This window comes from Curcuma longa, chromosome 20 (assembly GCF_044706935.1).
Source record: "Curcuma longa cultivar G26 ecotype Majalengka, Jawa Barat chromosome 20, ITB_CL_G26_1.1, whole genome shotgun sequence".
Lineage (NCBI taxonomy): Eukaryota > Viridiplantae > Streptophyta > Magnoliopsida > Zingiberales > Zingiberaceae > Curcuma > Curcuma longa.
The window spans coordinates 11,463,260-11,479,007 of record NC_133880.1 but is presented as its reverse complement, the minus strand read 5'-3'; the positions used below and the strand labels follow the sequence as shown (position 1 = coordinate 11,479,007).

At 36.9% G+C, this 15,748-nt stretch overlaps 1 protein-coding gene across 1 annotated transcript; it reads left to right on the top strand.

Annotated features, from left to right (window-relative positions):
* Positions 1-13,013: 13,013 nt before the first annotated feature.
* LOC141813053 (growth-regulating factor 1-like) lies at positions 13,014-14,306 on the top strand. Its single transcript, XM_074700958.1, has 4 exons — positions 13,014-13,203; positions 13,299-13,680; positions 13,813-14,210; positions 14,299-14,306. The coding sequence occupies exons 1-4, from the start codon at positions 13,014-13,016 to the stop codon at positions 14,304-14,306; spliced, it is 978 nt and encodes a 325-aa protein (XP_074557059.1).
* The last annotated feature ends 1,442 nt before the right edge of the window (positions 14,307-15,748 follow it).

The window sequence follows — 15,748 nt, the reverse complement described above, 5'->3', positions numbered from 1 at the left end:
TTTGAATTTTTTTAAATATTGCTTTAAAAATATTTTTGAAAAATATTTTAAAAATGCATTCGAATTATTTTTTAAATATTGGATAATAATTATTTTTAAAATGGCTTTAAATTTTTTTTTCATAATATTGATTTCAAAAAGGACTTTACAAAATTTTTAAAAATGAGTTTGAAAATAACCTTGTAAAATTTTTTAAAATGATTTTTGAACTTAATTTTGCAAAAAAAAAACTTAAAATGATTTTTGCAACTTAGCTTTGCAAAACTTTCAAAATGATTCTTGCATTTAGCCTTACAAAATTTTGAAATTTGTTCAGAAGTTAATGTGTATCAAAAAAATGTTTTGAAAATAAGTAGTTTGAAAATGAGTCATTACTTTTTTCTATTTCCCCTATTTTAATATATTTTAATCTATATATATATAAAAACAGAGTTGTCTGTCCAAAAATTTCCCGCCTAAACATTAATTATAGACATATTTAACTATATGGAAACAAACTTACACCCATCGAGGACCGCAAAAATCTTTTATACAATTAATATTTATCTATACGGAAACAATTTAAGGAACCTAATTTTTGGGGACCTAATATAGCTACACACAACTCTTTAGTTTCAATCAAATCTTTTATTATGAAAATAATAAATTATATATGCAGTGAACCTAATTTAAGAAAATGTCATGAATCTGTGTATTTTACATACAATTAATATTTATCTATATGAAAATAATTAATCATATATGCAGTGAACCTAATTTAAAGAAGATGTCTTGAATCTCTGTATTTTGCATATTAATGATTTTTTACAACTCGAACGGACATACATTTTATTTTTAATTAAGTTATGAAAAGTTTTTGTATATGAGTAAATGAACGTATGAATGAAAAGTAGTAGAACTGTAGCGTCCGTCAAGGGCCCACGTAAGGGCGGGCGTTACATAGCGGTCATCCATTGTTGGGGAGAGGTCCGTAAAAAGATATCCTGTGACAGAGGATAGGGTTCTTTTAGTATTCCGGGGCGCCTGAGTGACACAGGAAAGCCTTGAACCAGGCTTCTAGAACCATCTCAAACCGACAATGATGATGTAAGAACACCAATGTTTTATTCCGAGGATACCTGACGAGGTCGAATTGGATATATTGGTTAGTATCCCTACAATTGAACAATTATTGAGGAAAGGTAGAGGATCCAAGTCAATCAATCAATACTCTGAGGAGTCCGAAGTCCTAGGATCGTTTCACAACCCATTGTCACAGTCGATTCCTTTCTCCGGCTCTAGGATAAAGTACTCTAGAATACTCTCTTCTCCCTCACAACTACTCATGCTCAGTTTTCTCTCCACCTTTTTGTGCTAAATCTAGTAAGTAATTCCATGGTCCCTGTGGATCGATATTTTTATTACTTGACGATAACTCGTATACTTGCGGGGAGCCCATCAAGTTTTTGGCGCCGTTGCCGGGGACCGTGCATCGGGTGTGTGCGTGCGTGTGGATCCTTGGATTAGTCACCTCTGCGGAGGTGGATACCAAGTAAAATAAACCGGGTTAGCGTTGATCTCTTTCTTTCTCTTTTATATTTTTGCTTCCGCTAATCTCTGTGCAGAGAAAGATCAAGAAAAATCGAGAAACGCTATTCACCCCCCCTCTAGCTATTGTATGTTGATGTGTGATTTGCTATTTTGACTGTTGACCTGCTATTCTGACTGTTTTGATTTGCTACTTTGTATGTTTCAGTTATGACTGTCATTTACTTTACCTTGTGTTTATGTCATATCTTCTGCTTATCGCTTATCTTATGTCATATCTGTCTCTCATGTTTATCACTATTCATTTTATGTTAATGCGTTTCGGGAGGAGACACGCTTGAATTTAGGGGGAGTTAGTGAGATTTGTTGGCCGGTCTACACCCTTTTCGGTGTTTGACAAAGGGGGAGAGGATGGACTTAAGTTTAAGAATTAAAGAGAGGATTTGATGTAGGGGGAGGATTTGATCTCCTTACATATATGAACTTAACTCTTATTCCCAAAGTGAACTTAACTGTTGTAGGGGGAGGATCTTGATCTCCTTACTTACATGAAAAGGGAGAATGAATTCTGATCTAAACTTAAATCGTGTTGTCAAACAACAAAAAGGGGGAGATTGTTGATGCAGTTTATCCCGATTGTTGTTTTGATGTTGACACAGATTTAAGTTCATTTTAGTTGTATAAGAATTAAGTTCAATATATTCAGATTGACCAATGACGGATGGAGTCGGAGAGGGCTCGGTAGCTCGTTCTCCGGACTAGGTCAAAAAGGGCTCGGTAGCTCGTTCTCTGGACCGGATGGAGTCGAAGAGGGCTCGGTAGCTCGCTCTCCGGACTAGGTCAGAGAGGGCTCGGTAGCTCGTTCTCTGGACCGGATGGAGTCGGAGAGGGCTCGGTAGCTCGTTCTCCGGACTAGGTCAGAGAGGGCTCGGTAGCTCGTTCTCTGGACCGGATGGAGTCGGAGAGGGCTCGGTAGCTCGTTCTCCGGACTAGGTCAGAGAGGGCTCGGTAGCTCGTTCTCTGGACCGGATGGAGTCGGAGAGGGCTCGGTAGCTCGTTCTCCGGACTAGGTCAGAGAGGGCTCGGTAGCTCGTTCTCTGGACCGGATGAAGTGGGAGAGGGCTCGGTAGCTCGTTCTCCAGATTAGGTCAGAGAGGGCTCGGTAGCTCGTTCTCTGTACCGGACTATGGTCGGAGAAGGTATGGTAGCCTGTCTTCGGACCGGATCATTGTCAGAGGAGGCTTGGGAGTCTGTTCTCTGAATACATGATCCAATACGGTTGGCTCGGGTGAGACCCAAGTTAACCAAGTGATCAGATTGCATGAGTTTTGATTTCACTTTAGTTTAATCGATGAGTGAATCGATTAACCAAGGGTTAGTTGGTTAGTCGATCTAGTGATCGATTACAGAGCATTCTGTAAGACCAAGGGTTAGTGGTTAATCGATCTGATGATCGATTACAGAGCATTCTGTGAGAATTCGCAAAACCCACAGAACACACCATAATCGATTGGGCAATCGATTATGGTGAACTGTAATCGATCAGGTGATCGATTACAAGCTTACTGAGAAATCCTATTCGCGATCGGTAATCGATCACCTGATCGATTACCATACCTTGATCGAATCGATCAGGTGATCGATTACAGGTATGTGGTAATCGATTGATGCTTAGGCTTGATCGATCACACGGTTTATAGAGGAAAGAATTACGACGTTTAATCGATTGTCTGATCGATTAAGACATTTCTGATCGTGTTCAGGTTTCTGCTCTGATTTCTGATTATTTCTGTTGCTTCTGATATTGCTGTGCTAATCCATCTCTGAGGTTTGCAGATGGAGTTTGAATTCAAATGAAGAACAGGAAGAGTCAAGGGTTAGCTTTCCATCATACCAGTTTGTCGAGCTTTGGTTTTCAGGTAAAAGACACGGCGGGACTCTGAGCTGCACAGGAAGATGATCAGTGAGTGAGCTGAGAGGAGCATGGTGCTGGTAAGCTCAGATGGCTCAGTAAGGCTCAGTGTGCAGTGGACTCAGAGACCGTTTGAACAAGCAGAAGGAGGCTAAAAGGAAGAGATGAAGGGGTAGAGAAAATATAACAACAATTGAGGCTGTGCTTGTGCTTGTGTTGGCTGTGGTGTGTTCTCTGCTTGCTGTTCATTGCTCTTCCGGGAAGCTCTTTGCCTGAGGTGGTGCAAGGGTTTTGTGCCTTGCTCTCGGGAAGCTCTGCTTGGTCTTGTTTTGTTCTGATTGAGGCTGTGCTGTAAGCTCTCTACTTGTTTGCCTCAATCTTTAGTTTCCTTCTATAATCTCTGTACTTAACAAACATCCTTGAGATTGGTTGTGGTGAGGTCACTCCACCGAGAAGGAGATTCATCTAGCCGGATTCATCCGGGGTTTGATCTACCGAAGATCAAGGGATCGTCCACCTTACGGACACGCCGAGGAGTAGGGGCAAGTTATCCCCGAACCTCGTATATCTTGTGTCTGCTTTAATTTCATTTTGTTAGCTATTTTCCGCTGCGCACTAACATTTTTGTAGGAGAAAATCGATTTTCAAGGGAGGCTATTCACTCCCCCCCTCTCTAGCCATCTCCGATCTTCAACAGTATTTATGAATTTGGTAATAATTGGTAACAGTTATAAATTAAGTTATAAATTTGGTAAGAATTGGTAAGATAAATTTAAAATTAAATAAGGTAAAATTTATTAGTAATTAATTTAAATTTATTAAATATTAATTAATTAATATAAAATTAATTAAGATAAAATTAATTAGCAATTAATTAATATAAAATTAACTAATGATTAATTAAAGATTAATTAAAGATTAATTAAGATAAAATTAATTAACATTTAAACAAAATTAATAAAAATAAAATTAACTAACATTTAATTAAAATTAATTAAGGATTAATTAAGATAAAATTAATAATCTATTAATTAAGATTAATTAGGATAAATTTAATTAATGTTTAATAAGGTTAATTAGGATAAAATTAATTAAGGATTAATAAAGATTAATTAGGATAAATTTAATTAACATTTAATTAAGAATAATTAGGATAAAATTAATTAAGAATTAATTAAGATTAATTAGGATAAAATTAATTAAGGATTAATTAAGATTAATTAGGATAAAATTAATTATTATTTAATTAAGATTTATGAGGATAAAATTAATTAGGATAAAATTAATTAATGTTTAATTAAGATCAATTAGGATAAAATTGATTAATTAAGATACAATTAATTAAGGATTAATTAAGATTAATTATGATAAATTTAATTAATGTTTAATTAAGATTAATTAGGATAAATTTAAGTAATATTTAATTATGATTAATTAGGATAAAATTAATTAAGGATTAATTAGGATAAAATTAATTAACATTAATTAATATTAATTAGATAAAATTAATTAAGGATTAATTAGGATAAAATTAATTAACATTTAATTAAGATTAATTTGGATAAAATTTATTAAGATTTAATTAGGATTAAATTAATTAACATTTAATTAAGATTAATTAGGATAAAATTAATTAATGTTTAATTAAGATAAATTAACATTTTATTTAAACTACATTTTAATAATTAATTGATTTAAAGGTTTAATTAATTAAACTATGTTTGATTGATTAATTAATTTTCATTAAATTCATCAGATTAATTTTAATTGAGTCTTAATTCATCTCACACATTTCTAGATGATCACACTATTAATCCTATGGATTGTGTGAGTTGATATTTTAGTTTTATCTTAATTAATTAATTCACCATTATCTATTATTTGATTAACCTTGGATTAGATTCAAGTTTAACCATTAGATTTGCTAAGCATACATTTCAAGAGTTAGCTTCCAAGCGGTGGCGAGGCACAGGGGCCTTCTTGGTTATCAGAACAATGACCACTTTCTAAGATAAAGCTGATTCAGGAAATCATATGCTTAGCTAATCTATTAAATTTGAGGGGTTTTCTAAGGCAATCGCCTTACAGTTATACTATTTATTGGATAAATAATAATTCACTATTTGAGTGCACATTCCATATATGTTTGATTGGATCTAAACTCAAATATTGAATGTCCGCAATATGATTCATAACATCATAGAATTTGTGATTAGATCACAACTAGTGAGCATCTCTATATGTACAATTATGAATGTATTGAAACTATCCCTAGTCGAGGAATTGATAAGTACAGACTTTAACGATTCTGTCGAGACTAGCATTTTTTAAACTTCTTGGTTAGCTAAGCGCTAATCTCGCTAGCTAGAGACATTAGATATTGAGAGTTAAACGTGGATGCTGGTTAAAGGTAACTAGTTCATTGGAGTGACCTGCCTTGTGACTTCATATGGTTCTATACATATGTCAATGAAGATCTCAGCACAGCTTAAGTGCGACTTTCCTTTGACTTGCGGTATTCAAGTCACCTTGGTCACGGAGGCTTATACTTTGACATCTTAAGCAAGCATCTCCGAGGTGTTGACCCGAGATGATTGGGTATAAGACGAAGTGCCCGAAGGTGTTTGAATAGTCCATAGACGATTCACTGGTCCTTATAAAAAGAGACATATACCTTGCGGCTGCTTGTCAGGATTGTTACTAAAAGTCTTTGGCCAAAGTATTACATGTTAAAAGTACGATACACTTGGATACATGCACAAGTAACTTGAATCCACAGGACAAGAAAATAGCTTGGGCTAGGTGTGATGTAGTCAGCCTAGTGGGGGTCGACACATAGACCATGTCCTGAACCAAGCGGGTATAAGACGGTGAAAGGAACGAGACACATTTAATTGGAGTTGCTGAAGGATTTAGAAGATGTTCTGGAATCAATCATTGATTTTTTGATTAATTGGGGATCATGATGTACTACTAGATACCACTCATGATCGTTCTGAAATTAATGGTTAATTACGGACAGCCAACATAACCGAGAACTATTAGGTGACACGCACTACAAGTTCTTCGAAGGAATTAAAACGAGTTTAAGAATTACATTCTCAGAATGAGAGAGACAAAGAGGATATGTAGAGTACCAACAGATGCTAACATCGCAAATCCTTTGACCAAGGCTTTGGCATAAAGAAAATATGATGGTCACACTAGGTCATTGGGTATTAAATATTACAGTGATTGACACTAGTGTAAGTGGGAGATTGTTAGTAGAAATCCTAGAGTCAATTATGTGATGATTGACTAAGGACTGTTGTATCATATTCTATTATTAATAAAAGCATCAGTTTTGATTATTATACTTACTTTGTATTAGTGTCAAATAACTAAGTATAATAATGCCCTTGGGTAGCTAGTTCTAATCTATATCATATCGATTGTTTGAATCGATAGTAAGATGATATAGAGAATACTACCCTTAATCATTTCTAGTTAAGCATTAATATTCAGGGACGATATTAATGCGTTGAGACTAGCATGTGGTCAGCTGGATGACTTGATCTCACAAGTCATGGATATGGGATATCGAGTTGACACATGGGTATACATTAGAGAATGTATACTTAATTAACCAGCCATGAGAAAGTTTTATGGATCATTATATGAGTATCATAAACTTTCTCATGTGACTATTGATATGAATAGTCCTTAGACCTGAAGTCACTACGGTTTCCTACATAAGGAGTTATATTTTTTGGTATCGTCAAACGTCATTCGTAACAAGGTGGACTATAAAAGCGATCATTGGGTATGTAACAAATTATGCGGAGGGATGTGAGTGATAAAGATAGGATCTATCCCTCCTATATAACGGGAGTGATATCTTACGACCTCTTGATAGAGTAGGACCAAGAAATGCATGGTCATGCTCAAATGAGTCAATATGAGATATTGAGCTCATTTGCTTGAGTGAGTCTACTTGGGGATCAAGAAACATAAAGATTGATAAGAGGATGATACGGTCTATGCCTCATTGATCAATCTAGATATCGAGGATAGAAGAACATAGTCATACATTATTATAGTCACGGAGGTTATGTCGGATCTTGACATTCTTGTCACTTGGGTAGCAATGATGCATTGCTAGATGCCGCTCATTGTTTATGTTTCTAAAATGAGTTTTAGAAACATTGTCAACATTACAAGAGCCTATTGGGTCAAACACAAATAACACTATATTTAGAGATGGGTTCATTTTAGTTTGATTAAAAAAACAATTAAGCTCATTGGATGACCTAGACTTTAGTTAGACTCAAGTTGGTTAAATTTGAGTTAGACTCAAATTAAATCAAGATGAATTTTGATTCATTATACATGATTAATGTGGATTAATCATGCAATTAAGAAGAGAAAGTTACATGCATGGAAGTTATCATGCATGAGTTGAATTTGAGTTAGACTCAAATTAAGCCAAATTAGATTTTGATTTATCATGCATGATTAATGTGGATTAAACCCTTGGTATTCATGGCATGAATATAAAAGAGTTTTCTCTTGCAAAACTCTTGGGTTGTTCATTTTTCTTCCTTCTTCCCTCACTTGGCCGAAATCCCTCTTCCCTCTCTTGGTCGAAATCCATAAAGGTTGCTAGCACAACCACCTTTCTCCAAAAGTGAGTGTTCGTGTGGATACGCATAGAGGCACGGACACTTGAACGTGCTAGAGATCCGACGACTTTTGGACGAGCGGGATAAGCGAAGGGCACGCATCAAAGGTGAATTCTATTAGATAGAATTTTTGTAGTTTTAATTTGTATGAGTTTTTCGCATGGATCACTCGAGGGATCCTATTTCCGCTGCGATTTTTTATTTTTTATCGCATAGGATTCCCAACATATATATATTGTGCACTTCTATTCTAGTATCCACTGAGTATTTTATACTCACCACTTAGACCTTGAAATTTCCTTTCTTTCTCCTCAGGTAGTAGATATGGATGTTGTCACGAAGCTTGGAGTTATGCCAGACTACCCCTATCTCACAATAGGAGTTTGATTTTCTTTGTGTGGTTTCGGTTTGTATTTGGATGTGTGGCTTTTGGACTTATGCTTGTATACGTGAATTTTATCGTTGAATTAATTTCGCTCGCAGTTTCCATTTTCGTAGTCTAGTGGAGTTTGTTGTCAGTTGTTGCTGTGGTTGTACCTCGTTGGTTTATTGTTGTGGTATTTTTACATACATGTGTTGTACTAGAAAGTGGTCGTGTGGGCCTTTATTCTTATAGTTTGGTAGTTTATATACTTGTAGTATGTGGTTGAGACCTTGTGGGCCCTATATTGAAATGTATCAGGGAAAGTTGAATTGTTACAGGGGAGATGCTGCCGAAATTTTTCTGGACAGACATCTCTCGGGACGTGACATCATTAGTCAATTTGCATTTTGTACCTATGCTATGCATAATTACGTTGTCAACCATAAGAGTTATGATGTTTAATTTAAAAAGCTTATTAACTAAGAAATCATTGTCAACTAACACTGAATTATAGAAATTATTAAAATTTTTATTTTCAAATGAATAAGAATAACCTGATTTATATAAATAAAAAATTAAAATTAAATTCCATCAAAAAGATAGTATAATAAATATATTTTTTAAATCTAAAAAGATATTAATTCTAAAATAAAGCCTAAAAACACCCATCGACTCGAGCTTAGGTTTTCTTTCATTTCTCGTATAGATGTATTTTTCACCATCAAGCGGAAGATAGCTCCTGAGACAATCTTATATAGTGACATTTATGTGAGTAGTAGCACCGGTATTTATCCATCAAGTGTCAGAGGGTACAATAACTAAATTAACTTCTGAACTAACAAAGTTGAGAAGTTTATCTTTCTTTATATGACAATTAGCATATTTGGGGCAGTCTTTCTTCATATGACTTTTTTTCTTACAAGTAACAAGTAGACTCCTTATCTTATTTTTTATGCTCCTTATGGCCAAAACTCTCAAAATCTGTAATTTACTTTCCCTTTCCTTTGTTATTGATCATTTTTCATTTCTTACTTGAACCTTGGAAACCAAATGTTAAGTGAGCACTTTCAGGTGTCTCACACTTCAATCTCTTCTCTTCTTATACATATTGAGCCATAACTCATTTAATATCCACTTATCCTTTTGAGTATTATATGAAATCTTAAAAGTAGTGAATTGTGCAGGCAAAGACATCAAAACAAAATGCACTAATATAGACTCAAACATTTCAAGTTTGAGTGCTTTCAAACTTGTGACGATATTGGACACCTCCATAATGTACTCCCTATATCATATAGTTACCAACTTCAAAAGAAGTATAGTAATCTCGACCTTTTCATTTAATTTATAACAAAATAGTCTGCTAATTGGCTAAGAAAATTTCAAGTATTTTTTCCTTTAATAATAAAACTTTTAATTAGTATCGGTATGGAAAGCTTCATGATACTTAGACACATATAGTTTGATCATTCCCACTTTTCAAATTCAGTCCTCTGCTCTATTGTGTTAGCACTAGTCAAGGGTGCAGAACAATCATATCTCAATGCATAGTTCAAGTCTATGCAGCTTAAGACTATGATAATGTACTCTTTCCATTCAGCAAAATTAGAACCAGTTAAAGTGAGAACCCTATCCTTTGTTTAAAAGGGACCCTCAAAAAAACTAACAATTGATATCAGAGTCATGGTCAATATAAAATCATATGGGGATCTTCAAGAAAAATGAAAGAAGTAGGGGAAGCCTAGACTCGGACCATAGAGATAATGATAAAGGGGATTCCGGTGATCCTTTGTTTGAGATAAGGATTGTTGGGATACAATCAAATTTCCACATTGAAAATAAATGAAAAAGATTATGAATTTATAAGATGGAAGATATCTTTATTGATATAAGGCCTTTTGAGTTGAGCTTAAAAATAAAACTATAAGAGCTTAAGTTCAAAGTGGATAATATCATACAATTATGGAACTATATGACTTTTATCGCACTAATATAACACTCATATCAATTCTCAAGAGTTTAACTTTAAATTAAAAATAGCTTGAGTACTCATCGAGGCTACATAGATGAAACCTAGAATTTCTTTTTCATGATAGGGATGGGAAGAATATTGGGATATTATTGAGGTCTTCTATGGCATTTGTGGTGCATGATACTGTGCAAAGCAGTGGATGTGCGATAGGTTTAAGCAATGAGTTCGACAACTTAGTCCAATGTTTCTACATGGTCCAAGCGATGATGGGTTTAGCGAATAGTTTGGGAGATAGATGCAAGCTGAAAAACATTTTAGTCATTGCACTTTGAAGCAATATGCCCTTTGCTAAATACCAAATTGTGGTATGCATTTTGGTTTATATGCAACTTTATGTGTGTGTTCATAAATTACCATTTGCTGTTTTTTATTCTTTTGACAACACAGTAATGTGTCATTTTAATGTCCCTTGGAGTGATTTTATTTCCCTATAGTAACTGTTTAAAACTTTTTCAGGCCGATAATGTGTGATTATATTCGTAATTGTTACGTTAGAAAATGATTGAGTTAACTTATTCTTCAAACATTCTCATGAAAATGAATATTGCTTTTGAATACATTCAACATATTGGTGAAACAAACTAAGAATTGTTTGTATTAGTTGCAGGGTATGTCACAAGATTCAGCAGTGACAGTGCATCCGTAGAAGAAAAGCATTGCTCTTACTTTGGTTATGCGCAAAGCAACTTTAATCTGGACGCCTTTCTTTTAATGTTTCCAGGGCTTAAAACTCGGCCTCTGAACATGAGGTCAGAGGAAAGGATCTGTTCATTGCATGCACACCACTGTGTACTTGCAAGTTTGAAGTTGCTTGCATTTATGGACCATAGCCATGGCACTGGATACTGCAGAACCCAACCCTCTGTCCTATGCATGTGCTTGGCCATATTCAAATTCTTTATAATTTTGAACAGAGGCCATCATCACTGTTGACACTAGCCAGAGTTTTCTGGGTATTTCCTGATACCTTGCTCTGTATCTCTACCCAGATCTGGCAACATAAAAGAGCATCATATTGGGTAATTTAATGTCTTCCATGAACAGAAAAATATTGAGAAAATCTGCCCCTCACTTGAAGCCTAACCTGCAATGGCTTACATGTCCATGTTCCTCAGTTCCTATGCTGTTCTAGTTTCTTTCTTATAAATATCTGTATCAAATGACAGTGAATAATTAACCCTGTGTGTAAATAATATCTGCGTATCCTACGATTTGAGAGCATTGCAGAACAGCATGTCTCCATGTCTTGTTAGGTTATTCAGTTTTACTTTGCAGGTGTTTCCTTCTGAAGAAATGAGCAACCATCTCTGCTTTCTGGAAAGCTTGCATGAAGAATCATTAAGTTTCAGAAACAGGGCGTAGTAGTCCTAGGCACCTATCACTTGTAATACTGTCTCTATCTAATGAAACATTTGCAAAAGATTCGGAGCAAAGTAAAATATCTTCGAAGCTTATCAGAGTAATTTCCATGGAGTTGGAGCTGAGGCATTAAAAAGGCAAGATGAACAAAGTAGGAAGAAGGAAATGGAGAAAATTAAACAGGCATTCAGTGTACAAGAAGAAAGTAGCTGCAGGAAGCAAAGGCTTCTCTATGAGTTATCATAAATGATAATAATAATAAAAGAAAAGCAGCAGCAGAAAGTGAGGAAAGCATCAGCAACAACAGTACACTGCACTCAAAGCCCTTTTTTTCCTCCAGCCCACTGAGTGGCTGTGCAGGCAATCACATGCTCTCTAGTTATAATTTACCACTACCTGACTACCATCGGGGTTTTCCTTTATTTTTTTAGGCTTCAAGCAGCTCTTTTGCTTATGGGTTTCTGCAAAGTTGGCAGGAGTCAGAAGCAGCAGCAACAACAAAAGGCAGCAGACGAACAGCAGCGGCAGGAGGCAGGCATCAGTAGGGCCATCCAGAGTCGGTGAAGAGAGCGCAGTGCATCCCTGCGCCTGCGTCTGCGCCTGCGCCTGCATCTGCCATGCCTGTTCCTCTATCTGCTGTCAGTCGCAATAAGAACAGAGCACTGGCACCAGGTGGCAGCGACAGCCAACAGCTGCTGCACCATCTGACACTCTTAATTTTAAACCAAGTGCTTTGTGAACAGATACAGTTAAAGCTACCCTAAACAATAGTTCTCTGTCTGTGATCTATTAGCTCTAGTCCCAACTCTATGCCTCAGCAGTCTTATGATTCCCCTCTGCCCCTTGACTGAATGACACTTCCTAAGCAAATAAATTGAGCCACACCACTTGTTTATTCATTTCAGTCCCATAACAAGACAAAAGTCGATTTATTATTGCAGGAAGTTAACTGGTGATGCTGCTGCTCCTCTTCCCCCTCCTGCTGCTTGTCTCTCACACTCACTCTCTCTCTCCTGCTCACTCTTCCACTGTCTGCTTCCTATCAAAAAACCTGCATTACTTCCTCCCCTTGTTGCTTTTTGCTGCCCTCTGCTCAATCTCTTGGCCTTCTTCAACTTGTAGTTTGTTGGTCCACTGCACAAACCAACGACTGAGAGGATGATGACGGGAGGAGGCGGCAGTAGGTATCCCTTCACACCATCCCAATGGCAAGAGTTGGAGCTCCAAGCGCTCATCTTCAAGTACATGGCGTCGGCTATACCCGTACCTCCTGATCTCATCCACTGCATTAGGAGAAGCCTCTTCATGGATCCACAAACCCCCCGCTTCCTCCCTAATGCTCCTGCAAGTAGGTTTCTCTAGTTAAAGCTTTCCGTCTTTGATTTAGAAGATGTTTGGTTTTGAACACGCCGCCTAAATCGTATCGTGTCGTTGCTGCATCAGTTGGGTGGGGAGGTTACGGGATGGGCGAGGCAAGGAACGCAGTGGATCCAGAACCAGGGAGGTGCAGGAGAACAGATGGGAAGAAGTGGAGGTGCTCCAAGGAGGCGTATCCTGACTCCAAGTATTGTGAAAGGCACATGCATAGGGGGAAAGGCCGTCCAAGAAAGCCTGTGGAATTGTCTTTAGCCACTAGCCCAGCCTTCTCCCACAACTCGCCAAACTTCCACCCTCCTCTCTCCCTCCCCTCGCCACACACCAATCATCTCTTCTTCCCCTGTTCCTCCTCCGTAAGGCCTTCCGCCAGGGCTTTGGGCTACTCGCACTGTGAAGACTCCACCAACCTGTGCTTGGAGTCTCTCCCTCTCTCGCTAGATAATCACAGGTAATAAGCATACTGCATGGTGGTATTAAGCTACTGTTATGATTTTTTTATATATATATATATATATACGAATCTTTCTCAGGCTCTGACCGTGGATCTTGATTACTTGATTATACAATATCTGGTGAGCAGGAACGTTGTTGGGTTCAAGGAGGTCGTACCTGAGTTCCCTTTCCTCCCAGACGGCTGTAGAAACGGCATGCAGATCCCACCCAGCTTCGGGCCTATGGGAATGAACTCAAAACATGTTTACAGCAACATGCAGAGCGTTGATTCCCGTTTCAGGATGTGTACGTCTGAGGAAGAGAAGGGTGCTGATCTCAAGATTGAGATGGCTGCTAATGGTAGGTCGGAGAAGAAGGAGGATGAGGAGCAGCAACCGAGGCCATTCCACTGTTTTCTCGATGAGAAGCCTCCCAAAATGGATGGTTCTTGGATGAGCATGGATGTGGGGTTGAAGACGCAGCTATCTATGTCTATTTCGATCGCGAATCATGACGTGCCAGTCATTGCTTCTCAGTGTTACAATGGTATGTTCATATATATTTAGATAGGCCACTAACTATGCAAGATCTCTGTTCCTTAATCCTTTCTCTCTCTCTCTCTCTCGCATTGCAGATGGTTGATCTCTGAAGGCGAGAAGAGACATGAGTTTCATGGCCCGAGTGATCCTTATCTGATGCTTGTTCTAGATTTTGCTATGTTAATCTTCTTCCTCCTTCTCAGTCTCTTGCTAATATTTTGTAATGTAGAGATGTTGCTATGTTTTCGACTCGGTTTGCGCAATGTCGTTGATTAAACTACAATCTCTGAAATTTTGTCATTCTAGTAAAGAGATCTTATTGGTTATCTTATCTTGGGTTTTGTTCGACTTATTTTGAGTTCTGAAAATAGGGCAAGGGTTGTTAAAGAACTGGTTATAATGAAGATAGTATTAGAACATTGAATCCAATTGTCCATGTTTCTGAAATATCAAGTTATTATTAGTTTAAGATCCAAGTTTACTTGTACCCTTTAGAAATAAGCAAAGGGAAGAAATTGTTTAGAAAACATACAAGGAGATGATACACAGACAGAAACATTAACAAGCTAACCCCTCCCTTACTGGCTTCCCAAACACCTAATCCGACAGGATACCTCAATCTTGCCGATCGAGAACCATGTGAACTCTCTCTTCGTGGGGATAATGCAAGCCCTTGTCTATGTCTGCGAGCACTACCGAGTCGCATTTTGCCCTCCATTGTTAAGTAGTTTTTGCATCCTAGCATAGGTAATTGCTACTATCACTCTACATGCATTGAAAGTCAAATAGGAAGTTGACAAAGGTAAAATTCAAATGGATCGCGATTGATCGGTACACTTAGTAGTTGGAAGTCTAATAGAGAATTGATAAGGAAGCAAAGTCTAAGTAGGTCACATTTGATGAAACATTTGATAGTTGAAAGTACAATAGAAAGTTGGTAAAGGAGCAAAGTTCAAGTGAATCATGATTGACTAGACACTTGGTAGTTGAAAGTCTAACAAAGAGTTGATAAGAGAGCAAAGTCCAAATGGATCACGATTGACCAGACACTTGACAGTGAATAAAATAAAGTCCTAACATGTTAGAGAAGACCGTATGTTAGGCATGTGGGTGAAATCCTAATAGATCATAAAGGACTAAATATTAGACATGAGACATGAAGTCCTAACATATCATAGAGTACCTGATGTTAAGTGTGAGAAGGGAAGTCCAAATAGATTAAAGAAAATCAGATGTTTAGCGATGGTAAAGTTCTGACAAATGAAGATTAACTGGATGTTAGACATGAGAAGAGAAAGTCCAAATAGGTCGAGGAGGACCATATGTTTGGCAATAGTGAATTCCTACCAGATTAAGATTGATCGGATGCTAGGTAAAGAAAGTCCTAATAAGTTAAGGTTAATCAAATACAAGCAAAGTAAAAGTTCAGCCTTAGTAACTATGGGGGGTATCAGTCGATTGATACATAAGTCAAGTGAGGAACTCGACTAATGACACTATAAAGCACACAGAAAGTTTTGCAGTCAATTCAAGGACTCGATTGAT

What these genes read in the sequence shown, in the direction of transcription:
- LOC141813053 (XM_074700958.1), top strand. Translation starts at nt 13,014, where the DNA reads ATGATGACGGGAGGAGGCGGCAGTAGGTATCCCTTCACACCATCCCAA. An exon ending in CCTCCCTAATGCTCCTGCAA is followed by an intron (nt 13,204 to 13,298) that starts GTAGGTTTCTCT and finishes TTGCTGCATCAG; the next exon opens with TTGGGTGGGGAGGTTACGGG. An exon ending in CTCTCGCTAGATAATCACAG is followed by an intron (nt 13,681 to 13,812) that starts GTAATAAGCATA and finishes TCTGGTGAGCAG; the next exon opens with GAACGTTGTTGGGTTCAAGG.